This window comes from Protomyctophum parallelum, assembly GCF_964188405.1.
Source record: "Protomyctophum parallelum genome assembly, chromosome: 3".
In the NCBI taxonomy this organism is placed as follows: Eukaryota; Metazoa; Chordata; class Actinopteri; order Myctophiformes; family Myctophidae; genus Protomyctophum; species Protomyctophum parallelum.
Window position 1 is genome coordinate 11,396,547 of NC_139698.1, and position 26,236 is coordinate 11,422,782.

A 26,236-nucleotide genomic window follows, 5' to 3' on the forward strand; every position below is an offset into this window, starting at 1 on the left:
CACTGTGAAGTCCGGAGTGTTAATTTCACCCCCCAGAGTGTACAAAAGTAACCCGATGTGGTAAGGGTCCATTTGGTTACACTTAATACACTCTCAGGAGTTACGATATGGATACGTTAACATTGAGGATTTTTACTGTGGGGCAGAGGCTGCGCTGGTAATGCGGGTGACAGAAACTGGAGAGAGAGAGAGAGAGACCTTTAATAAACATAAAAGATCTGTCAATCATCTGTGTCAATAAATAACCCCGGCCGCAGAGGAAATAATATACTTTGAAGTTTGCAAACAATTCAAACCTTTATTAAGACATTTTGATGGACTGACACAAGAAAAAGAAAAAAAAAAGTAGGCTAATTACGATAAAAACGTTTGATTTACAGACAGTGAGGAACCCTTCTTAGAGGTCAGTGCAGACAGGTGGGACCCTAGAGGTTCTCTTCATAAATATAGCTTTTATAAATGTATGTTATATTTCTATGTTCACAGCCTTAATGTGGAAACATTTTGGGGACACAGTATGCACCCAAAAATCGGTCCAATCATGCAACTAAACATTTTCATTGGTCGCACCGGTGCACCTTACATTTAGCAGGTCTGTCAATGTCTGTGTGTGTGTGTGGGGTTCACCTAAATTATATGCTGGTGCACCTACAGTACAGTATATGAAAATGTTAGGCACACCAGTGCAACCACCTAAAATGTTAGTCTTGAGCTCTGGGGCAAGGGTCATTGGTTATTAATAGGTATGTCTACTACTAAAATAAGTTCAGTTGCTTCCAGCGTTTCTGGCTCTACACAGGACATGTAAAAAATGGACCTGTAATTTAGCTCAAAGGGTGTTAGAATCCTCCGAAAATGATCCATTTGTGTCATTGTTTTTTACACTCTGTGTTAAATTAACACCGAGGATTGTACAGTGTACCTGGAGATCCAGATGTGTTGGTGAAACTTCACTTTGAGTTTTTCCACAGTCTGTGGCTTAGTTAAACCAACAGAAATTAACTGGAGTGGATTTGAAATAGTAAGATCCAGCTCCGGTCTCAATGCAAGGCTATAAGAGCTGCCATGTGGCTCTGTGCGTGCGTGTGCGTGTGTGTGTGTGTGTGTGTGTGTGTAAGGGGAGGGAAGGCAGCGTTGTGTGGACAGGGGCATTTAGGACATGGTGATCTGCATGGATTCTAGCATCTCTTCCACAGTCTTCACGGAACATTTGTTCTCCTTCGTCCCACGGCCGGCCAGCTGCATGACAGGGAGGGTGGGAGTGAAAGAAGGAGTGGGGGGTCCGGATGAGAGAGAGGGAGAGACAGAGGGGCAGAAGGAGAGACAGAGGGGCAGAAGGAGAGACAGAGGGGCAGAAGGAGAGACAGAGGGGCAGAAGGAGAGACAGAGGGGCAGAAGGAGAGACAGAGGGGCAGAAGGAGAGACACAGAGGGGCAGAAGGAGAGACACAGAGGGGCAGAAGGAGAGACACAGAGGGGCAGAAGGAGAGACAGAGGGGCAGGGAGAGAAAAAGAGAAGATCAGCTCATTATGTTTCCTCTGCCAACTAGAGGAATGGCGAGCCAAAATCTTGTGAGGGAGCGCGAGTGCGCACACGCACGCACGCACGCACACACACACACACACACACACACGCACATACACACACACACACACACACTCAGAGGCCATGATAACCTCCGAGCTCAATCCAATGCTTCACCAAACAGTGCACAAACATCTCTGTCCTATTTGGTTGGACACGCGAGAGTTGTTTATGTGCGCATGTGTGGGACCGGGACTGACAGGACTCGGAGGTGATCAGCACGCAATGGGCGCCTCGGGAACAAATAAAACCCTGGGTTCTGTTCACAGGGACACACTGGACTGCACGCACGCACGTACGTACGCACGCACGCACGCCAAGATCTCCAGAACCTTTAATGAAATGGCAGATCAACAAGCTCAATAACAATGAATTGTGAGCATGTACAGTAGATCAGCTATTTTCACAACCAAAAAGTTTAGAAGCAAAAGAGGAAACCTCTCTCATACACACACACACCCCCCCCTTAATCCACGGTCAAAACCAAATGAAGTGTCTGCAAGCTCACAGCGCATCGCACGTTGTTAAGCTTGTAGAACGAACACACACACACACACACACACACACACACACACACACACACACACACACACACACACACACACACACACACACACACACACACACACACACACACACACACACACACACACACACACACACACACACACACACAGTGTAATTAAGCCTTGCAATTAATGCAGGAGTGTCCTCTCAGCCTTGAGATCATATGCACAACTTTAGACGCACTATGATGGTCTCAAGTACACTTTCCAAAACCATGGGCTAGGGAGTCGGGACCCCATGCAGGGTCACGTGACACGAAAATACAGTCCCTAAAGACATTGCCAGTCAAAATATAACATGTGTCCCTTTTGGGTTGAGTCACGTTGTGGTCGTACATGTTTGCTTTCGCCTTGAAAGAGTTGAGGAGCTCCACATCGAGTGAGTCAAGTCTCTAGTAGCCACAGGCATTAAGGCCTTAATTTATTTTACATGATATTTTATTTCTTGAGTTTAACCCCCAATTTAGAAAACACACTGTCATCATGCGGTATTTCCTCTTGACCAGCCTGTCATTTCAAAGGTGTCCGTGGTGACAGCGTCACTTTGTCGGTCAAGTGAGAGAACACAACAAACAAATGAAAGTAATGTCTGGTTTATACTAGTCGTGTGACAGTGGTCTATACCAAAAATAGCCGTTCTACAAGCTAACAACGTGCGATGCGCTGTGGGTACATCTTCGCCTATAAACATGCCCAAAATAGGGACGCTACAGTAGGTTGAAAGAGGTCAACAGGCACTGTCTGTCTCTTAACAAAAGTTGCGTAACCGTAAGCCTAACTGGAGATATCTACGTCTGGCTGAAGGCGCGTACAACATCAACCCCCTGTCAGAGATCACCATTTGGGCACATGGACAGAAGCATCACAACCATCGTCATACTGGGGCCGCAACTAGGAGGTTAGGCAAGCAACATCTGCCGCCGTGTGTGGGTCCACGGAGCAGCTTGCGCAGATGTGTCGGCAAACAGACAAGCGCTGAGCTGTGCTGAGCAGAGCAAGGATCGTGGGCCCCTTTCAATTAAATCATTATGAAAACACCATTACCCTGACTCAAACACAGGCAGGGGATAATGTTTCAGCGGCATGGCACTGCTGGCTCTGGACGGAGGAGCACATTCTGCATGTCCTCTGAGGTGAGAGATGAGCCCCTTGAGAGAAGAGTATACACACACACACACGCGCGCACGCTTGCACAGACAGCAGCAGGCGTCCGCACGCGCACTTACACAGCAGTACCACACGCATGCACGCATGCATGGACGCACGCACGCACACACGCACACACAAAATGGCTGAAATGATTCCAGCCTGCTGCCCACACTGAGACCATCCTCACTTCTTTTCCAAAACCGCACATCTACATTCTACAAGCTTGCGGAATAACAAAGAAAAGTAGAGGACTCCTTAATCCTGTGTTCAAGGTAAAGCAATGGTTTTCATAGGCATTTATTCACTGTTAAACCAAGCTCCTGCTTGAGCTTACACAGGCACGCATGCATGCACACATACACGCACACACCTAGGATATGCAGCCACTGACTATTAACCTCGCCTGTGCTGTATTTCCATGGCAAAACCTTTTCCCTATTTTTTTTGCCAAACTGCATCTTAGAGAGGGCATTTGGCTAAGGTGGACCATTAGCCAAGTAATTTCCGAGTGTGACTCATCCATCCAGATTTAGCGGTGCGAGTGGGCATGTTCGTGCATGCATGCGACGACGTGCGTGTGTACGTGGGTCCGCGTGTGTGTCTGCGTCTGGGTGTGTGAGTCCGTGTGTGAGTTACGATGATCAGTGTGTTACGCAGTGCTGGCTAATGTGCCATTACGCCAAGCCTTGCTAGTCAATTATCTCCTCGGCCTGAGGTATGACCGCTGCATTAACTCACACCCGCTCTGCAACAGACGGACAGCTCCGGGTCTATTTAGGCTCTGATAACAGATGCATGACGACGTGGGAGCCGGTCGGCCGTGACGGGAGAAGCTAATCAGGGAATCTGGTCACCGGCGTTAGGAGCTATAGGACAGTAGGGCCGCTTTACAGTCCCCATCACCAATTACACGTACTGTACATGTCCAGGCTCCTTTACACGCTAACGGGGGCACCCCAATGTGGCAATTACATTACAGCCCCCCTCCCTTTTTCTTCAACAGGACCCTGTTAGTCTTGACCTCTCGCTGACGTCTGCTCCCAATTGCACTCACCTGCCTACCTTTTCTCACACCGCGGTATGACAATCACCAGGTACGAGGGCTTAATAAAAGTGGACGACTGACACGAGCTACGCTTTAAAGGGCCCATCAATCAGCCAGCACAAGCTCCGCAGCAGCCTGCAGCTGTCTGAAAGAGGCCCACACCGTCGCTGCCTTTCAAAGGACAAGCAGGCCAATTTACAAGAGGTAGGGAGAGCGGGACAAACACCAAAAACTATTGAAGGCGACCTTGCACCTTGTCATTTTGAGACTTCTTTCACACGCAGGGCAAATACACAATACAATATACAATCTACAGTACAGCATGTTCACGTGTGCTTTACACACACACGCACGCACGCATGCACACACACACAGGCACGCAAGCATGCCCCGAGAGCAGAGGTGAGGTTCCAGTACAACCCCTGCTATTAACAGACAACTTAAACAAACACAAAGGGTTTGGGAGCGGTGCAGAAGCACAGGGGCGGGCCCGCAGGTCACATCCTGTTGCCTGGTAGATAGAGGCGTGACGGGCTGAACGTGTCATCGTCGTCAATCGGGGGCTATTTTACACAAACAAAAAATCACTCCAGACGCTTTTTTTTTCTCCACACACGCCTCAGAAAAAGGAGAATGTGTGGCAAAGAAAGGCGGGAACGAACGGTGTCCACCCTGGTCTCTCCAGGAGGGGAAGAGAGCACAGAGTGCGGTGAGACGCAGGCTTTAATGGCTCAGCGGGGAGCCCCCTCTCTCAACGGAGCCCGCACATGCCGAGTAAGGAACCGCTTAATATGCGTTTAACTGTCAATGCCCAAGTAAGCAATGCATATTGCCCTTATGGCGGTAAAGATTTCTGTTAAATAGGCATTTATGCTCGAGTTGCCGTGGCAACACCATAAACTGTTTTAGTGATACCATCTGAGCTGTGCCTCACTTTTTCCCTCCTACGTGCTCATTTATACACACACTCACATCTCCCCTTCCTCTCTTTACCTTTTCACCCCTTCTCTACCCTCTCTTTCTCTCCATTCGTTTAATCCCTCCATCTCAACCAGATCTTAGACGCGTCTTTTGCTCCGCTCTAGTCGTGTGCAGTTCCTTCGCTGGGAGTATCGGAACAGACAGCCCTGAAGTTCTGACTTCAGAACTCAGAGAAGCTCATGTGTGAACCCAAAACTCAATGCGGGCCTTGTGGGCTTAAGTCAACACATTAGCAGTAAATGAACCCAAACAAACTTTGAGAGTCTTGGATCTCGTCTCTGTAGATGAATGGCGGAGACACTGGGGTTCTTCTTACAGGGCTGCCAGTCAAAGGCATCCATCAGGCACAAGTTGGGCATCAGGGGACACTTTGCGGTGGAGATTCCTTGTCATGGCATAAGTCATAGGCGGTGGGTAATAGCAGCTACGGCAGGCTAAGCTTTCCCTACATTTTCCACACAAGATCTGTCTAGCCTATATTGCAGATATTGGTAACGTCGATGCAATAAACCTTGAATTCAACTTGTGCTCGGTTGGCCATTTTAATCAATGATATATTTGAGCTGGCTAAGACGTTTCACACATGCCTGTGGCTCTCCCAGAATAGCCTACGATGGTATTATCGCAGCCAGAGTCAGTGGTATTTCAACTTGCATTTCATTAATGCAAAACAGAAATAGTGAAATTACATGACGGCTCAAAACTCAAATCGAGAAAATAACAGGGAAAAACATCTGCAGATGGCATACAAATACCACCATTTTCTGATGTTATTCTATCCCTTATACTGACTAGTACAATTGATATTTTTCATATTGGTCATTAATGTGGTCCACACACCCGAGTTCCACCGCAGTTTAGAACGGGAACGTTCTAAACATCTCTGCATTAGGGCTGACCCAAAAAAGAAATTCATTAATCGACGTTCGTTCGATTATTCTATACGAAAATAAAGCGGCCCCATGCTTGCGCCGCAGTGCCTCGCAACGTGTCCTCTTTCCCCCGTGTTAACAACAAGGAAGTCAACTGAACAAATGCAGCTGCAGTCCCAGGAACAATAAATCAAAACGTGTGGTTGCATTTTAAAATACCGTATTTGAATAAAGGTTGTACACGAGAGTGAAAATAACTGCTGGGAAAATCCCTAATTGAGAGTGTAGGCAAGCGCACCACAGTAGTATATTCTCAACTATAAATTTGGTAACTGATGTATGCTTTTTAAAACATTTTATGAATTGGCATGGATTTGGGATTTATTTGCGGTGGTTAAAAAAAAAAGAATGTTTAAATATGTTCATGAATTGGCATGGATTTGTTTGCTGTGGTTAAAAAAAAATTGTTAAAATATGTTTCAAACATTGTGGATTTGTGAAGCAAGAAGATTATGTTATTGAGTCATAAGGCTTTGTTTGCTGAAGTTGAGAAGAATGTATTATGTATTATGTTATTGACCACTAATATAAGCCTTTGTTTGCTACATAGCTTATTGTTTTATATAATTGAGTTGGCCTAACAAAATTATGTCATCACAGTAACACTAAACTATAGGGACCAAATGAGAACAAGAAGGTAAAATGCAGGTGAGGTACACTTGTAAATCACCTCCAAAGCATGTAATGACTCACCTTATAGGCTTTGTTTATTTGATTGGAGGCCCAGGCAGCATACTTAATGTTGTCCTTCTTCACCTTGGCACCGACTTTAGGACTGGCAGCAATATGGCTCGCAGACTAGAGGAGAGGAGAGGAGAGAAGAGGAGAGAGGCTGCTACATCAAAACTTGGTGAAAGTGCAATAAAAGCGTAATTGAGATGAATGTTCAACCACCCAACCAATCTACCACTCCACCAGTCATTGCGGTATAGGATTGAGAAGGAGAAGAGAGAAAGAAAAAAAAAGTTTGGCCTGATGACACAGGAGAAATTGTTTATGAGGAGGAAAAAGTGAGTGTTTTAAGGCCCCATACGTAAAAACCTCCCTTCGTCAGTGTGAAGCTTCACTTAATATTCCTTAACTTCTCCAACACCAGCGATTCGAGGGTGATGAAAGGACCTCGCCATGTCTTCGAAAAAGCCCGCGTGCAGCTTTCGGGAGCGCCATGTGAATCATGCGCTCCGCCTGCCCTCGACAGCTCCCCTCGGGAACCACAAATCCCATGTCTTTCCCATGTTCCTGCCATCATCTCCACACTGCAAAACCCCAGAGCGCTTACCCCGGCCGGCACTTCAAAGGCCTCCCTGCCGACGTGCTGAAATTTTAACTACACACCAATCAACCTGGCCCTGTTTTTCTATAAAACAGTTTGGCTTCTGGATTATTACTTTTTTTGGTAAGCATTTTCTTCTTTTTCTGAAAACTTGAGGAAAACCTCAGTATGTCAACCAAGACGATGGGCTGTCCCTGAACACAAACTGCACGTGCCATTGTGAAGGGGAATCCCTGCAAGTGTTGTAGCTACTAGCTAACCCGCATCCCAACTGTGGTCAGTGATGCCAGGTGGCTGTTAGACAGCAAGGAGCTGAGCATACAGTACAGTAATAGCTCTCTGTCTGAAGAGCTGGGAACATCACTGCCGGCCGTCAGGAGGACACCTCGGAAGGGTTTCCTGCCCCACCGCTGAACTCCCGCACCTGCGGAAGCTCTTGACCGCTGAGACTAGCTGACAAATCTGCAATAATGTACTCACACGCAGCTGTGAGTGATGGAGATCAAACCTCCACCTGAATGCTTCCATTAGGGAGTCGAGTGTCAGCGGACGACTTGTCAGGAAACGCCACGGCGCCTGCACTGTGTCCCAAAGAACTTTGAGAGGGAACAGAGCTGAAATGTCTATTTGACCCCGCCCAGATCCTCCTGCACGACACAGAAGACACAGGGCCCTCTCCTGCTATGAGGTGTTTGGACTACCTGAGGAACCCCAGTGCACGACGGGGCGGGCGGAGGAAACACTGGGGCTCTCTGTGTTGGACCCACTTCCCCTCGGGCCGTCTCTCCGCCACACCCTTCATTCCCCGCCTCGCTCCGTTTGTGTTCTTATGTCAGGACTCACTTACATATGATGCATTGGCGCTAATGGACAACATCCTGTTTAAACAAACACACAGATGAAAGGACCGTCGCCGGGCGCTGACGAGAGGGAAAAAGGGAAAAAGGATCGAAAACGACAACCGGCTGGTTCGCTCGTTGCTGAAAGTAGGCTCGCGGCACTAGAGTCCCTTTCTCTGTCTCGCACCCTTTTGCTCCGTGCTCTACTTTATTTATTTTACTCATAAACATAGAAAAGGTCCCTACCAAAGGGGTATTATTACTAGAAAATACAGAGTTCCAAGGGGCAGACTTTTCCGAGACTGGGGATCACCGCCTGAGTCAGCAGTGAGTTGACCTGTCTGCGAGCCCCTTCTCTTCACTCTCTCTGTCTCACACACAGTCCTACTGTATAGGCTCAGTCCACACACACTCAGTAGCAGGCCTCAACATTGACAAACCACAGAACGAAGGGGAAAAAAGGCTCCACTGTGGTGTCACCACTTTCTCTCTCTAATCCCCCCCCCCCCCCTCTCTCTCTCTTTTCATGCGAGGCGATACTCACCATGTACAGACCAAACAACGCCCTCATGTTTCTGTTGTTCAGCCTCAACGCCTGGGCGAAATACTTCCTGGACAGGTCCAGGTTCTCCAGCCCCCCCTGGGTGTACTTCACCTGCGTGACACACAAGCATCAAACACACGGCAGAGTGAACACGGTATACCGAGGGGACCACAGCATGGCATCCTGAGAGTACGCATGACAAGTCGTGTAAACCTTTCCCCCGCCCGTGAGCTGGCGTTCAGTGACGTCAAGCACGGGGTCATTGCTCCTGGGTCAAAGCAAGGGGAACTGTCCACACAGAGGTATCACTTATTCCATCGTAACCCCCCCCCCCATCCCGTCCCGCCTGATGACAGACGTGCAGACAGGCACCTACCTCAGCATACTGCTCACAGTACAGATGATTGTGAGGATTGGACATCATCAGCTCCTCCAGGCAAAACGCGGCTTTTCCATAGCTGCAGAAATCACGAGAAAGAACACTGTGTGAATTGATATGTGTGTGTGTGTGTGACGTGGATGTGTCATCTTTGAGCTACAGCATGGTATAAAAGCAATTGTGTTCCAACTGTGAAGCAGAAGGTCAACGTGCAAGAATAATGATGTAGGTTACAATTTTGAGCGGTGAGCTATGGCATTTGTGGTATCGGTTTGTAAATGGGCCTACAGATCTGTGACGATCCGCTGTGTAACATTAAGCACATTTACAGGCTTATGGTAAGGTTCCACGGTTCAGACAGTTGGCATGAGGAAACGGCCCATGGAGCATGGTGAATGCCTCTCCTTTGGGGACGTTGGGGAGGGAGTCGGGACAGCCCAGGAGCAGACAGTCAGGATCAATCTTGTCTGTCTGTGTGTTGTTCAGCCTTTAATGTGTAGTTAACTACCTTCCTGAGGTCAGCACTACAGCAAGAGCTGGCACACTTTGCCCAATACTCAATGATGAGATCACTTCTCAGCAGACTGCTGAGCTGTTGACCTCACGCTAATCCACTGCCACTCAGCTTCTAATACACGCTTTCCCCATCGGGGTACCAGTCCAAGATACATCACTAAGTAACACGATGTCATGGACTTCTGTATACCTAACAAACTGAGCATGCAGGAAGACACAGGCTGATGCAGCAAAGCCGGACCCGCACAACTGAGGAAGTCACTTTCTACCAAAAGGTCTAAGCACATCGTTGAGAGCGTTCCCCACAACAGCGGTTTTCAAACTTTTTGTCCACAGAATGCCAAAGGAAAAGTCAAATCTCAAGGCACACCTGTATTATAAATAATCTCTATAGCACGTGGTATCACTCGTGGTATCACTGTAAAATGTATTTGTTTTTACTAATCCAAATATAAAGCGTTAACCACTTTGGCTCCGTTTCCTATGTTCACAAAACTCTTTTTTTTGAGGGGCGCTAGCCAAATATGACGTAAATTTGTAGCAACACAAACATTAAATGCCATTGACAATTAAAGTAATTGTAGACGAGCAAATGGGCTAACCAATCACATAAATTCAGTTGTTCATGAGATGATGTATGATGATAAGAGCGCCCCTCACTTCACACGGGTGCCAGGTTAATAAGGGCATTTCATTTGACCTCTATATTCACAAATGTGCATTACGTATTGATATATACCGGTAGTAGTAAATTAAAATAACTATTCATAGCGTTTTGTATAGTTGCATATTGTCCAATAATAATGCGTGGTTGTCACACCTGGACCAGTTTGGGAGCCACTGCTATGCAACCAAACCTCCCACCACTTTAGTCAGCAGCACTTTTGTAAGTTTAAGCGATTATGTCTCAAACATTGCAGCTGTGCGAGACCGTACGTGATCCTGCACTAACTTTATCAGTAAAAGAAAAACCAAAAGCGGCGCTTGTGGCAGCAGGCTTCTGAACTACAGTAGATAGGGATGCTAATCTGTAGTAATTTCACTGGCTGCGAGGGAAGGGGAGGAAATGCTATGACGCAAGCGGGATGTTTTCGCGAGTGGACCAAATACAGCCTTGACATGATATGAGAGTGACTTTTAACCTTTTTTTAAGACATTGATGGCATTGGAAGGTGAATGAGAGAGAGAGAGAGAGAGAGAGAGAGAGAGAGAGAGAGAGAGAGAGAGAATTAAAAGAGAGGGTGGGTGGACGGGGCGACGGAGATCAGGGCATTCGGTTGGGAGCTGCTTACAATTACCACTTCCTCCCCATAAAGACTTTCAGATGTGCTTGTGTGATGGCCCCAGCCCAGCAGCCAAAGAGTCCTTCACCAGGACCAGAACCCTACCTACCACCAAGCCCCTCTTATATAACCCCACTAATCTCTGGGCATCCTCCTTGCATCTACTACAGTGGGTCTCAAAACAAATTGGACCCTTCTTAACATTTAATTTCAAGGTTTTCCCCACACTTCCCCTATTATTATTAGTAGTAGTAGTAGCATCATTAGTATTAGATGTATGTATGTATGTATGTATGTATGTATTTGGTTAAAATGGGTAGGGTTTAAAAAAAGGCAAGAGCTTGCTCTGGTGCACTGGCCTAAAAGTGGGTCCTTAAAAACTGCTAAAACTTCTGAAATGTATGTATGTATGTATGCATGTATGTATGTATGATTTGTTTTTCTTAAGTGTGAATAGACGATATCTTGAACCATTTTAAAACATTTTCCCACAGACCACTAGTGGCCCATGGACCACTGGTTGAGAAACAGTGGTCTATCCAACACCAATGCCAATGCTAGCTAGCTGATGTTCACGTCAGACAGCAAACAATCACTTTTGTTTCTTTTGGAGTCCAGTGAAGCCGTCAGTAGCGGCTTTCCTTATTTCAATAACCACATTCGGACAATTTGAGGCAGAAATGGCTTCAAAATGGGCAAACGTGCATATGAACAGAATTATGACTATTTATTCTGCAATCTTGAATGACCAGTCCAATTTACTGGAATAGACACATAAACCCAAGTTCGTGAATAAACGATTTCAGACCCATGCGTCTCAGCGAGTCGACACAATGACGAAAGAGAGACAAAAACAATCTCCGGGATGACTAAACACCGCTGGCGTGAGGATTATTTTAAAAGTGTCGACTTAGAGGCTATTAATTACAGTCATATTGTGTTAGCACCGATGCCTGCCGCAGCTCCAACAATGGCTGCCCAGAAAAAGAGCGGTTTGTTTATTTTTAGCTCCCAGGGCGCTGCGCAGGCAGGGAGGAGAGTTTATTTCTCCTCTCTCTCCATCAGCCTCTATTTTCTCTAAGGGGGTGGGTGGGGGGGGAGGAGAAAAAGTGCCACCACCTTCTCCTGGGAATTCTTCAGGAGCCTCTCTCTCTCCGTTTCCCTCTCGAACATGGAAAAAAAAAAGGTGATAATGCCATGCTCTCCGGAAGAGGAGGAGGAGGGGAAAGGGAGTTTGCAACCCAAAATAAAGAAAAGAAAGAAAAGGAATTGACACGCCTGTAGATAAGGCGCTGTGGGAGTGAATGGTGTGATATTAGAAGCACAGACTAAGCTGGGAGATAATCCGCTCACCCCTGGATTTCCTCTGGCTACTACAGCAATAAAGCCTTTCAGACAAAAGCGAGAAATATCCAATAAGTAGCCTTCTCTCCGCTCTAAACATTCCTGCTGCTACTGCCCCTGTACTGTGGTGACCATAGAGCAAGCATGCACGTGCGTGCGTGCGCACACACACACACACACACACACACACACACAGAACCACGGCTGCGCTAAAGATGCCGCTCTACTGAGCTCTAAGCTCCAGACAATTAAGGGGAGATAAAAAGGTGACACAAACAAACTTATTATTATTTTCTTTCTTACAATGTTCTCATCTGGCTGACGATTCTCCCAGGCAACAGAGATATCAGTGGGAGGGGGAAAGTCTTTTCTCTCTACCCCGTAGGAGACGGAGGCTTAGGGCCGAAATCCTATTATAACTACTCTCTATGTAACAAACATGGACAGGGCTCCATTCAGAAACCTGGCGGAGTTAGGGCACTGCACCACCTTCCATTGTGGCCAGCAAAACAGCCCTCTGGAGATCAAGCCATCAGCCTGATTCAGGCCCGTTAAAACTGACGGATACCTCTGAGAATATGGTGATGCCTTTTTTTTTTTTTTATCTTTTAAAATCTGTCATCGGCAAATAGGATGATGTGTGACTTAAATAGTACAAAGTGTGATTACTCATGCTCGTTGATGTACAGTTCTGACAGCTCGTGCCAAGCTTCCTGGTCCCCAACAAACCTGCAAAAGACAAAAGCACAGTTTGGCTTTTGAACACAGTACAAAATGCATGGTATAGTAGTTAAAAGTGCTATTATATTAGTTTAAAACATCAGACAAAAGAAAAGATATTGGCATAACTGATGGTACTCTGTGCTATAACTGATTACCACTGAAGGTGGGAAAGAATGAATGCTGGCTTTTGGGACAGGTTGTCCCGGCTCAATTGAATGCAAACCCTCTTTTAATTAAAATAGCCATGGGAGGCGATGAGGAGGAGGTTCCCAAAGCCCCATGTAAAACACTCACTGCTCCAGATACTCGTTGAGCTCTCGGATGGCTTCGGCGCTCTTCCCCTGGGCCTTCAGAATGGAGATCTTGCGCTTCCTCGCCGCCTGCGGAGCAGTATCAACAGAGGATTAGTCTCAGCTCCTCAAGTGTTTGTCTTGTTTGGGGGGTGGGGGTGGGGTGGTGAGAGGGTAGGGGCTACTGGATTTGCGGAGGGTTCAGGTGGAATTTGGAAATGTGGAGGATGCTGGAGGACTTTCACAGCCACTGGCCTGGCCTTCCCCCCCCTTGACCAGGCATGGGTACGAAACCGCAAAAACATTTATAAAAACATAACGGGATTAATCTGCACTTTTGCTGATGAGCTCAAACGTGAACGCCGTCAGTGACATCCAGTTTATTGTTATTGACTTTGGGGGGCTTAAATGCGTACATGACGACGAGCACGTCATTATAGATCGTTAATGGTCACTTCCAGCAGGAGCGCCGCAAAGAGATGGACACGTATGAGTCAGTGTAGGGGAGTCGCTCGCAAGCGAGCTAAGATAAAGTGGTGAGTCATCGCTCATCTAAGTGGGGAAAATAACGTACTACACCAAACCCCTATGCCTGCCTGCCTGCCTGCCTGCCCGGCATGTATGTTAAGTAGCACACAAGCCCAACTTACATCAGCTTAAAATGGCTTTCCGTTTCGTTTTGATGTCGAAGTGACCTTAAAGTGGATTAGATTCTCATCAATCTGAAGCAGAAAGTATTACGCCTGCTCCTTCGACTTTTCCAGGCTTTTCCTCATTTGTCTTTTTTTCAGGCTTCTCTCCCCCCGGTAGGGAGTGAAGAACCTAGGAGAGGATGCGGCTGCTCCATTAGCACAGTGCACTGCCCCTGCCACAGCCCATCTTATTTATGGACTGGCACTTGATTGAGTGGGGCTTCCTCTCTCCCACACTCATAACCAAAGCCACCGAGGGCTGCGCCATGAGTCACGTCTGGGGGGCTGTAAATCCGGGACTCCTCTGACACCGCCGTCACAAGAAATCCACTTATCCATCACGCTGGGACAGCGACCTGCAGCAGCACTGCGGCCTGGCCACATCACAACACTGAGGAGGGGGGGTTGGGGGGCAATGCAACACGTACGCACTTTACTGGGAAACTACTTGCGCAAGCGGATGAAGCAAACATTATGCTAATGCTAACGGGATTTCTAACATTAACCCATTTTGGGCGGGAACCCCTTTTGGTGTTTTTAAACACCGAGTGTCACGCTACGAGCTTGTAGGTCTGCTATTTTTGAAAAAATCGTGAAAATATTTATTTCAGAAAACTGGAGGATTTAGAAGATTTTTTTTAAATGTTGAGGTCAGGCCTAAATGGGTTAACAATTACCACGCTGTGCCTTATTCCAAAATAAACAGAATCTGTAGTTAAGAAACTGGTGTGGTGTCGCGTATATATTCTGGTGTCAGGGTGGGCTACAACACACGCAATGCAACAGATGCCATTTCAGAAGACATTCAAAATGTTATGAATCTCACAAAGCACTGGGGAGCAGCAGGAGGTCAAACCGTTATTTCCTCTTTTCTCTCGCCTGCTTATGAAAACATAAGGTCTCCTTCAGAAGATCGCACCGTTTTACATGGGAGCGTATCCCGCCGGGACTTGACGCTGTATGAGATTCTGGAATTTATACTCAGTATTTTTCTAAATTACAAGCATGTGGGGTTCTTTCCTCATCCAATACCAAAACGGGGGAGGTAAAAGGTTTAGACAAGCACTGCAGCAGTGTTCAATGGAAGTCTTGTGCACACCCCCACCCACCTCTCTCTCCCGACCATTTTTTTTTGTTCCAGATAAAGAACCACTTGGGGCTCAAAGGAACATATGGAAGTTGGTAGCCTGGAGAGTCATACGGCACTTTATTAAACGAGGAGCAATTCCAAACCGCTCCTCTCGCACTCTCCCTCCCCTCTCTCTCTCTCCTCCTTTCTCTAACTAATGATCCAGAAAAACCTGGCAGTGGGTCTGATCCCTCTGTTGTCATGATTCTTTTTTAATTAGCGTTCAGAGGAGCCCTCAAGAGTGAGGACTGGATTATTTACATCACCCCTGGCTCTCTGCTGCGACCTACCGCAACCTGGCTTTAAAGCACGACCCATCGTAACCAGGCCCATGACCGAGACACCTAGCACACTGGGACCTACCGCAACCTGGCTTTAAAGTTTAAAGCACGACCCATCGTAACCAGGCCCACGACCGAGACACCTAGCACACTGGGACCTACCGCAACCTGGCTTTAAAGTTTAAAGCACGACCCATCGTAACCAGGCCCACGACCGAGACACCTAGCACACTGGGACCTACCGCAACCTGGCTTTAAAGTTTAAAGCACGACCCATCGTAACCAGGCCCACGACCGAGAGAGAGAGTCAAGACCACGGTAAAGAGACAAAGAGATGCAGAGATAGAAGTGGACAGAGAGAGAGAGAGAGAGAGAGAGAGAGAGAGAGAGAAGATTTTTTTCAGATGTCTTTGGTGTTTTGGAATCATTGCCATATTACTCAATATGCTCACCACTGCATGATGCATGAAACAATCTAATATAGCAGTCTACAGAGGATCTAGTGTTGCGATGAAATCCGAGTGCACTTGACCTCTGCAAACACTATCTTGTCCTGAAACTGCAACAGGCTATAATTGTAGGTCAACCTCAGGATTCTATGCACGACCTCAATGGCTTCTTCTAGAAATACTTGCTTTTTATATAAACCAATTAGGATGAAATGAGGGGGTTAGAATGATGCACACTGGGTGATGGAGTCAGAAGCATGCTAAATAAATAATCTGCTACCCCCTTGTATGCAAATGTTGTGGACACCACATAATCCACAATACTCAAAAATAAGTCATAAACTGGGGGGAAAAAATGCGTTTACGCAAGCAGATGAGAATTTAGCCAGATCATTGCTGTAGGTATTGGAACATAGTGAGAGATGGAAGGGCTAAGAGTTCGAAACATTTTTTGGACACCGCCATGGCAGAGAAACCTTGAGCAATTTTTGTTGATTCAACAATTTTGGTTAATGGGTACCACATCTATTCCACAGCCTGCAATTACAACAGCTCAGTTTCCAATCTCTGCTCCGCATGCTGGGATGCCTCGCAAGTCCTCCCCGTGGTCGGCCAATTTTCCGCCATTTCTCAGGCCCATCCTCACCCCGCAATCTGAAGAACATGGTGGAGAACATGCTGGGGTGGAGATAGGCCTCACTCAAGTCTCAGACAGGTGACCTAGATGATGTCACCCTCTGCCTAGTGCCACACCCTCTCTGCCTTGCCACATCCATGCAGGCCAGGATGGGGATTGTGGGAAAAGTAAAAAGTTGTTGAGTTGACACCGCAGGGATAGAGGACCCATTTGTCTATTTTTGTTCCGTTCCCACCCCTGAGGTTTGACTGACAGGCCCCATGGTCTCATCATGGGCAACAGTGGTAGGTAGCGTTCAACAGGAAATGGACCCGTCCCTTTTCCGTGACATCCCATAGGATTTGTGCCATGGGCTGGGTGGTGCCCTTCATTCCCATAGGGTGGAGGATCAAATACCATATGATTTGTGCCATGGGCTGGGTGGTGCCCTTCATTCCCATAGGGTGGAGGATCAAATACCATATGATTTGTGCCATGGGCTGGGTGGTGCCCTTCATTCCCATAGGGTGGAGGATCAAATACCATAGGATTCTTCACTGCCGATTCAATTTAACGAATTAAATTAACTTGGTTTTTGAGTTTCATTGGATTGGTTGTATCGGGCTTAAATTAATCGGGCTTAAATGTGATCAATTACCACCCCATGGGTGTGATTACTGTGTCACTTAAGGACCTTTGGAGAAAATAAAATCCACTAATGAACACCTGAGGGACTCTGCTATCAAGCACATGAAAAATAAATAATAATACAAAAATAAAAACTATATCCCTTGTTTTAAAGACTGAATGACGAATAGGACTGGTCAGTTCAAACAGCAACCAGGAGGCAAAAACTAAACAGATGCACACAAGACAAAGTGAAGGTGAGAGTGAGACCTTGTGGGAAATTGCGGGGCAGCAGCTGTTGCTCCCAAGAGGGCAAGCAACTGAAGCAAGATAAAGACTGTGTGTTTGGGGGTGGGGGGGGGGGGGCGGGGTCTTTCACGCTGCATCATAGTGAAATAAATCTGTGTTTATTGATTTTGTCATCAGAGAACAATGCCTATCCCTATAGTAGCATTTTGCCAACAAGAGAAAATGTTTAGTCTAAAATGTTTAGCATAGCAAGTCCATGTGTAAAACTAGATCAACTTAAAATAAATAGCTTCATGGTTTCTTTTGAAAAACACTTTAAAAACATGTATTTTCTTGCGAGGCCACATGTCCTTATGGAAACAATTAACAGCAGGTACTGTACGTTATGTTTCTGGGTCGGTAGCGTGTGCTTGCATAGACATGCTTCTGGAAGACATCAAATAGAAGTCGAGAAGCGATAGGGCAGTTTCTATGTAGAAGGGCCACATCCACAAGGCTGTTTCACCTGCTTAATGCAAAGTAGGCTTTGCACCTCAAGTCAGTAATAGAGGAGGCAGGACAGGAGCATGGCCCTGCTCATTTAGAAAGGGTGCGGGTGGGGGTATGAATCACGGTCTTCAAAGGCCAGACTCTTATTTATGCTTTAGCTCCACCAAACATGTCTACCGCTCACTAAATCCATGAATCACCCCCCCCTCCCCTGAACACTTGTCAGTGGTGTGGGTGAGAGACTGATCAGCAGTGTGGTTGAGGTCAGAGAAGGCCAAGGGGAGTTTAACTTAGCAAACTCACACCGCTAACACCAAAGTGCCTCAGCAGATTTAGAGCCCCCTCCAAAAAACCTTGAGACCACAAAGTGAAACAAAGTAGGAACCTAAGAACTTCTCCTCTCCTCCTTACCGTATTGGTGGGGTCGTCCTGTAGGATTGCGTCATAGTACTTGTTGGCCTCGTCGTACCTTCAGAGACAGACAAAAAAGGGGGGTGGGGAAGTTAAGAAAGAAAACAGAGTTTGTTTTGTTTTTTTTAACGACTCACACGATCTCATGAGTCGGGTAAAATTAGGTGGTGGGGAAATCAAACGAGAGTTCAAGGCAATCAAGTTTCTGTATACAGCGTGGCAGGTTTCTGTGATTACATTACGGAGAGGCCATACGGAAATCAGCAGTGATGTGAAGGATGGAATAAACAGTCGTTAAAGTCAGCGTTGCCGGTCAAACAGTCGAACTATAAGAGAGGGGCTTATATCACTTCACAGTGAGTCATGAAATCAATACAAACAAAGCACCCCGATTCGGAGATTGTACTTCCATTTGATTGCATCCAATTTGATTCACCTTTTAAACAAATCAAATTGCTGCTTTTACATCTATCCAGCACCGCAGCTCAAGTTGTTGGTTCAGTTGCCTTTATACTCTTGGTCGATATGGAACCACCGCCCCCACATATGAACCTGATAAGCAGCTACATCCAACGTGCGCCCCGGCCCAAACTGTGTGGGAGAGCCCACATGGATTCTGTTTAAAGAGGAACGTTATGAGCTGTAAATATCAAATCATACGGTAAAGAAATATGGGAAATAAGAGGCATGTGCACTTCACTTGTCATGTCAAATCAGGAGCTGATGGATGATTTTTTTTTATTGGGGGGGTCGGGGGGGGCAATCTGCAACGCTGACACTTTAGCAGCCAAAGCCAGGGTTCCATGATCAAAACCTGTCCCGCCCACAACCTACAACAGACAGAAGCAACTCTGGTTCCGATTAGCGCTGAACAGCCCCACTTCCAGCACCACTCCGTCCCTCACTTCCACTTTATTACTCAGCCACACTCTGGGAGATTTCAGATGGCACCAGGCAACCACTCAATGAGCCACTTTGATTTGCTTTATTTACTTAGGGACCATGGTAGATGTGCATGCATGCGTTTGTCTGTGTGTGTGTGTGTGTGTGTGTGTGTGTGTGTGTGTGTGTGTGTGTGTGTGTGTGTGTGTGTGTGTCGGTGTGTCTGAGCGTGTGTCTGTGTGTGTGTGTGTGTGTGTGTGTGTGTGTGTGTGTGTGTGTGTGTGTGTGTGTGTGTGTGAGCGCTAGAGTGGGAGGAATAGGCCAGCTTTAGTTGTTTGAAGCTTCGTCATTCAAGTGTAGCTTTGCCTGCTGCCAATTAGGTCCCAGCATGCCGTTTATTTAATCTGACGGTGCCGGAGCAATCGCTCTCAATTATCGCATAAACTCTGACATAACCGATAAACCAGTCAACGTGATCAGGCAGAGGAACGTGAGAGAGGTGGTAAACAGATTAAATTACCCTGACTTCAGCTTGGTAAAGTTAAAAAATACCCGCTGTTTTTCCTTTCTCTGCCTTTCTTTTTTATGAAGTTGAAAATAAAATGGTCCAGAGAGAGAGAGATGTTGATATTGCGGTGACATGTCAATGTTTACAGGGCACACAAGACCTACTCAGACAAAAATAAAACACAACAGGAGAAAGATTGAGAGTAATAAAGCCAGAGACAGAGAGAGAGAGAGATAGAAACCAGAGCAGATTGAGGGACCCCCAGAATAACAGTGGGATTCAACCACTTCCTTCCCGGGAATCCCTCTCCCAGGCTAAAGGGCCACAGGGCTACCCAGCATTGAACTCTTCCTCGCTCCTCTCCCCTCGTCTCCAGGAACGGTGGGTGAGCCAACATAAACACACTCCACCGCACATGCACACAGACACACAGACCACCATACCACTTAGGATCTACAAGCAGTCCCTCCCCCTATACCCCCCGAAGTCCAATACGTTACATATTGAGCTGCCGTTGTTTTTTTGTGCGCTTTTTTTGTCATTACCATTGCTTACCTTTCCAAAGCCTCTAGCCGCATGCCCGATAATCGCTTCACTCTGTGGCTATCTTGAAACTGCTTCCTCAGTTCCTGTAGACAGGTCTGTAAGGATGTGGGCAGAGAAAAGAGCAGTTATGGTTGGCAGTAACTTACCTGGCGTTATGATCCATTAATAACACTTCTCTCTGAGGGAGAGACCCTTAGCAATTAACACAAACAAATCACATACTGTATAGATTCCCAAACAAGGGAGTTGCAAACAAAAACTAAGGCTAAAATTGGATCATCAAGTCAGCACAAAACAGCAAAAGAAAGGGAAAATAACAAAAAACTAAACCGGCAGTGTTTTCCGTTCATGGGACGCATCATAAAAAAAGTCAACAACGCTGTACTATGCAAAGGATGTAAAAATCGGCAGTTACCACGTTACGCATGTGGGCACCCACAATTCCACCCATACTACTATAAAAAGGCGAGGGAGGATGCTTTCTCCTGCAAGTGTTTTTTATTTTTTTTCCATTTCCCCTCTTCAACAAGGAACTGGAGGCTGTTGTTATACACACTCGTGAGAGAAGTGAGGAATGGTTTATCGTCACATTCAGTGTTATCCTGAACGAGATGGAAAGTCTGCACTGTGGTCCGAATCTTTCGCCCTATCCAGCAGCTTATGTCTGGCTCTCCTGTTTTCTCTGGTATGGCAGAAAGGCTGGCAGCCAGGCAAAAAGACATTTAACTCTAATGTCATCTGTACTCAGTGACCCCATGATTTCAGTTAGGGGAATTATCAAACACGTGATAAACCACGCAGAATTACAATTTCAATTTTCACAGTGCTTTTTTTCTATGTAGACCTGACCATTTTCAGACGGACAAACATTCCTAAATGTGATGTCAAAAACATCCCATAAAACTCTGGGATGGCAAATGAATCCCTGGGGGGGAAAAAGGCAGTTGAACTTCATAAACGAGGGCCAAGCTAAGCTAACACTTGAGGCGTGCTTCAACAGTCATTTTGTACACCCTCTTATTCCAACACTCAGCAGATTGTTTTTCCAAAGTACAGACAGAGTAATACTTTTTGGCCAAATAAAAATCATATTCGCACATTTGGCACGATGGGCTGCAAAGTAGCAATGGACCAATGGTTACGAGAAAGTGAGCGATGGCTTTTCGGGCTGTAGGGTGTGGGAGGCAGATGTTAGCAGGAACTCACCAAAGCCAAATCATCCCGACTGCAGTCCAGCGCAGCAATCATCACCTGCTCATAAATAATCCATACTGGGCAAAACAGACAGAGACAAAGAGGTTTTAGAGAGAGACACTTTAATACCCTTCCCACTCAAGAGCTGGTATAGCACTGAAAAATGATAAATTGACTTGTACTGTCTTAAGCCGTGACTCAAACATCAGCACAGCATGTTAGCTTCTCCCACACTGAACTCACAAGTGATTTATTGAAACGGCAGCTACACTACACATCTACCATACGTCAGGAGTGTACTCTTCAACGATACATACATATTTCTTAGGCTATACATTATTTATGTTTCGCTTGAGATAAGCATTATCTGGCTAGAAAATATGCTTAGAACTTGATAATATGATAACTAGAACTCTATAAAGGAACATGCTTAGATTGGACTATTGTGAGGGCTGTGCCAGAGTATTTGAAGAAATGTTGAAGTGTGTCGTCATCAACTTAAAAGAAATCTGTCAAGAGACATTTGGTTGAAAATGGTGATATGTTTAAAACACTATGGGTTCAATGGAACCAAAAACCAGAGCAAATTGCGAATTGCAGCATTGCAGATTTTTCCAGTCCATTGCACAGGTTAGCGGCTGTGTAAACAGTTACGCTATTTTACATACCAGAGCAAGCTTGGTCAGCTAATTATGGATGGTGGTTTTAATAAAAAATGAATGTTGCAACTGATGTCAAAATATATGTCTGAAGTTATTTAAGTGGCATGATCTTACCAGTACTGGAAAATAACCGAACAATGTGAATGATCCTAATAATTCTATATTGACACATGATATTTTTAAATGTTTTTTTTTCAAGTACTACTTCTACTTTAAACTAGATCCCATGGACAGTCATGCAAGTGTGGCTCCTGACAGTGAGAAAGAACAAATTGAGCAAATTGACAAAGAGAGATATAGCTACAGTAACAGTGTTGATTTAATTGTGTAATTAAAGTTAAAGCCCCTTTAGGTAGAATGTCATAATATTATGAAGACATAATATATTTTGTTCATATTCACCACAATAAACCTTTGCAATAAATCTTTCCTACACAGAGCTAATACTAGCCATATCTTCGTCTGAAAGTGTTTTCAAACCGTGTTTGGAATTAACAGTGCATATTCACTTCTGAAATGTGCATCTGAGGAGTGAGGAATTACATGGGTAAGAAGGTCAGTGTCTCGTTACTTTGGCACAAAATTGTGATATTGATTTGTGAATTTTGTTACCCAGTTGTAGCTGGTCATATCAGATTCTGGCCATAACCGATTTCTCAATATATATTTATGTCTGCATCATGATGCATATTTTGACTTTTTTGTGTCACAACACATTATAGAGAAATTTGTCTAGCCTAACATTAAAAAAGAAAACTCCCAACACGTCTTTGCAGCGTGTTTTTGGTTTGTTTTCAGTTGTGTAGCAAGCCATAGTGAGACCCTCCATTGAACATCTGCATCGCTCCTGTAACTCCTGTTTCACGTTGTGGTTAGCAGTAAAAGATTCAATGTTTACTAAAATGTTTATTCACAATATAACAAATCACTAATAGCTTTGGCTGCTGAAGACAATTAATGAGATTAATACTAAATGTCAGAAGTCCATTTCAACAAGCACGCCACGGCCACACACACCTCTGCCAAATGGACACCCAATACTAATTGAAAAAGAACAATAAAATCCCACTCCAAAAACAAACTGATAGCCTCTGCTAAAACAAACAAATGCCTGGAGTTTTCTTTTGCCTTTTTATGATTCCAGCTCTTGTTTTGATAATTGCAATCTTGTTTCACAGCCAATTTAAGAGCTGGTTTCAATAAAAAACCATGGTGTGTTACTGTGTTAAATGTTTATCCTCCAGTTTAAGGACTGTATGAATCATAATGTCTGGGGGAAAAGGAGTTTCACTGCGTAATTCAGCAGTACTATAAAGGAAACCTAAACCTTTGATATGTTTATGGTAGGTAAACTGAATCTAAATTGCTACAAAAAATTAGAATTGAGTCAGAAGTATTCTGCAAAACAGGCAAAGGGCTTTATAGGGTACTTTATGACTTTCAATCCGGTGGTTTTGCTGTCTTAACCAATAGATAAAAAAAAAAAATTATCCGCACAGTGTGTTTATTTTTATTCCTTTTCAAACCATCAGATTTATGAACACTGATAAGGGGCTTACGTTGTTTCAAATGACTGTTTATTTATTTATGGTGAAACTGCATTTGCACTGTACAGGTGGTAACCAAACCCAGAGAAATTATGTTGCACTCAAAACCACATTTGAAACTGTGGAAAACGGGAGTCAATGAAAGCAGGAGATTAACCTCATAAGCCCTATTTTATACTTTATTGTCATAAGGTGTTGTGCAAGGATAAATAGTCATCCTACAAGCTCACAACAATGATTCACAAAGCGACAAGTTGTGAGTTTGTAGATTGCCTATTTTCACTATTAAAGTCTTTGGATCATTTATTCAATCCCTTTTGTCTGTCTTCTCAAGAAGTGGTTGTATTTGACACCCCCTGGGGAATATACTAAAAATCTAATAAAACGAATTTGAAAACATTTGCGAAAAGGTTTCCATGCCCAAAATAAGAACGTATGAGTTGGTGTGGTTAAAGAGGCTTTACAAACGTTAAGTTATGAATTTTGCCTAGCGCTGTGTAAACCTATATGAAAACATTTCAGGAGTAATAACATGAGTCAGACTGAAGAGATGCCTACTCACACATACATGGATACACACACGTATAATCATCCACTCCACTTGCACCTTGTCTTTGTTTCCATTCCTTGTTTTCCAAGTTCCAACCATGATCATTTTACCTCGCGTCACGTAATTATATGTTATGTTATGTCCATGTCTGAATTACGTTTGCAAACGCTGTGTTTCTTTCTATCCATGTCTTTGACAGAAAAACATAACAAAAGGGACTCTATGTTACTTACGAATTATTTGTAATAAAATAATAATAATAACCCAGAGGCTCCGTCTTAAGAAAAACAAGTTAATGACAGATAAAAATCCAATGTGCTTTTATTTAAGTAGGGCAACCACGAACTGAAAAGCCAAGCACCGTTACTGGGGTTTATCCAACAAAAAGAACAGCAAGATCGAATGCATCTGGGCCCACAGTGGATAACATTGGCCTGTTCTTCTAAGCTTTCCAAAAAGAATATTCAGTGCTGCTGAACTTATTAGATTAGATTGTGAACATAAGTGAGGGCTATGTTGTTCTTCATTAATATGATGATGTGCCATCATATTTTCATCAAAGAGACAGCGAGAAGCCTAACTCGTGGACCAGCGACCAAACCAAATAGAATGTTTTCCATGGCATTTAGAGGGGCTTGTGCGGTATCTACATCAGGTTTGTGAAGAAAACGCACCTCTTCATAATTTCCTGTATTTTTTAACATTTTGTCTGTATTGGCAGTGATGTACTGTGCATGTCGGTGGAACAGAATGTAACAAAACAGAGAGCAAGTATGAATCTGGGTATTCAGACTTTTGAAACTATCATTTTCTGTGGTCATTTGAAATGGCAGCTATCTGACAATCTGACAGGTTGATATCCTTTAGCCACACTTACTGTCATCCCCAAGTTTAGATCCATGTTCACCGATCAGCTCCTCGCCAACTTCCACAATCTGCTCACTATTTCTGCAGTTATCTTCTCTCCACTTCCGCAGCTTGTCTCTCATCTCTGTCAACAAAACAATTAAGCGATAAGAGCAGCTTATTATTAGTATTATTGGGTTAATGTGTGTTGCAGTAGGCTAATCGACATTCTATTCTTTATCTTCCATGTGTTTGAGCAATGCTTTCGTGTCTAGACCTTTTCACTGCATTATTTAAACAATCTCATGATGAGATGCAGAGATGAGATGTGATGCGAGTGATTTGAAAGTTCCATTGAAAAACAAATGAACAGAACGTGTCAGTGTAGTTTTCAAGCCAACGTTTAGCGGGTTGGCTGGATCGTAACGTTAGATGTATAAAGAAAATTATTACAGTTCCGAGGTCTTTCTTTGACGAGACCAGACGGCGCTGCAAAAAGCCAAGGTCCCATTTATATTGCTAAAACTAACGCGATCGCGTTATAATCTCACATGTCGACAGAAGTCAGATGGGTATTTTTTCGGTCGGACACACAGAATCAACCTAAATATTCACATTTAAAACTCGGTAGTTGATGATAAGGTAACGTTAGCTTAGCCTTATCCCCCCACTAGCTAAAGCTTTGCTAGCTTGTCTAGCTAATAATGTCAGTCAGAGATGTTTAGCCATGGCATTTCACACAAGTCAAACACCCGGACGACATTCAGTTAGACGCGGATTTTCGGTGACATAAATGAGAAAAGCACGCTGTGCTGTCAGTTATTTTAAGGGTTTTTTTTGTTTACCTTCCCAGCCCACATCGTACATTTCTGATACCGACGCCATCTTTCTTTCTCATTGACAACACACACACAGGCGATACGTCATCGTCGACGATGTAACTCTGTGGGTGTGGCCTGTTAGACAAGTCATCTTAAAGGCACTGGCAGGATGGTAGACAGAATCAGAATTTGCTTTATAATTATTACAGTTTAACAGGTAAAAAAAAAGTTGGTGCCCCAATAAAACAAAGAAAAGGAAGAAGAGGGGGTGAGGTAATCATGAGATCAA

The 26,236-nt window shown here is 44.9% G+C and overlaps 1 protein-coding gene across 1 annotated transcript; it reads right to left on the reverse strand.

The window, feature by feature from the left end:
• Positions 1-278: 278 nt before the first annotated feature.
• On the reverse strand, positions 279-26,030 carry emc2 (ER membrane protein complex subunit 2). The gene is made up of 11 exons (XM_083760775.1): positions 25,972-26,030; positions 25,158-25,271; positions 21,534-21,598; positions 20,337-20,422; positions 18,392-18,449; positions 13,453-13,538; positions 13,105-13,164; positions 9,290-9,371; positions 8,914-9,024; positions 6,951-7,055; positions 279-1,239 (listed from the first exon to the last, which is right to left on the reverse strand). The coding sequence occupies exons 1-11, from the start codon at positions 26,009-26,011 to the stop codon at positions 1,153-1,155; spliced, it is 894 nt and encodes a 297-aa protein (XP_083616901.1). The 5' UTR covers positions 26,012-26,030; the 3' UTR covers positions 279-1,152.
• Positions 26,031-26,236: the final 206 nt, after the last annotated feature.

Bases quoted from the DNA above. Each gene is read 5' to 3' on its own strand.
- emc2 (XM_083760775.1), bottom strand. From the start codon at position 26,011: ATGGCGTCGGTATCAGAAATGTACGATGTGGGCTGGGAAG. The intron at 9,372-13,104 runs GTAATCACACTT...TGATTTCTGCAG, and splicing joins CTGTACATCAACGAGCATGA to CTATGGAAAAGCCGCGTTTT. The intron at 1,240-6,950 runs GTGAGTCATTAC...CCTGTCATGCAG, and splicing joins AAATAAACAAAGCCTATAAG to CTGGCCGGCCGTGGGACGAA.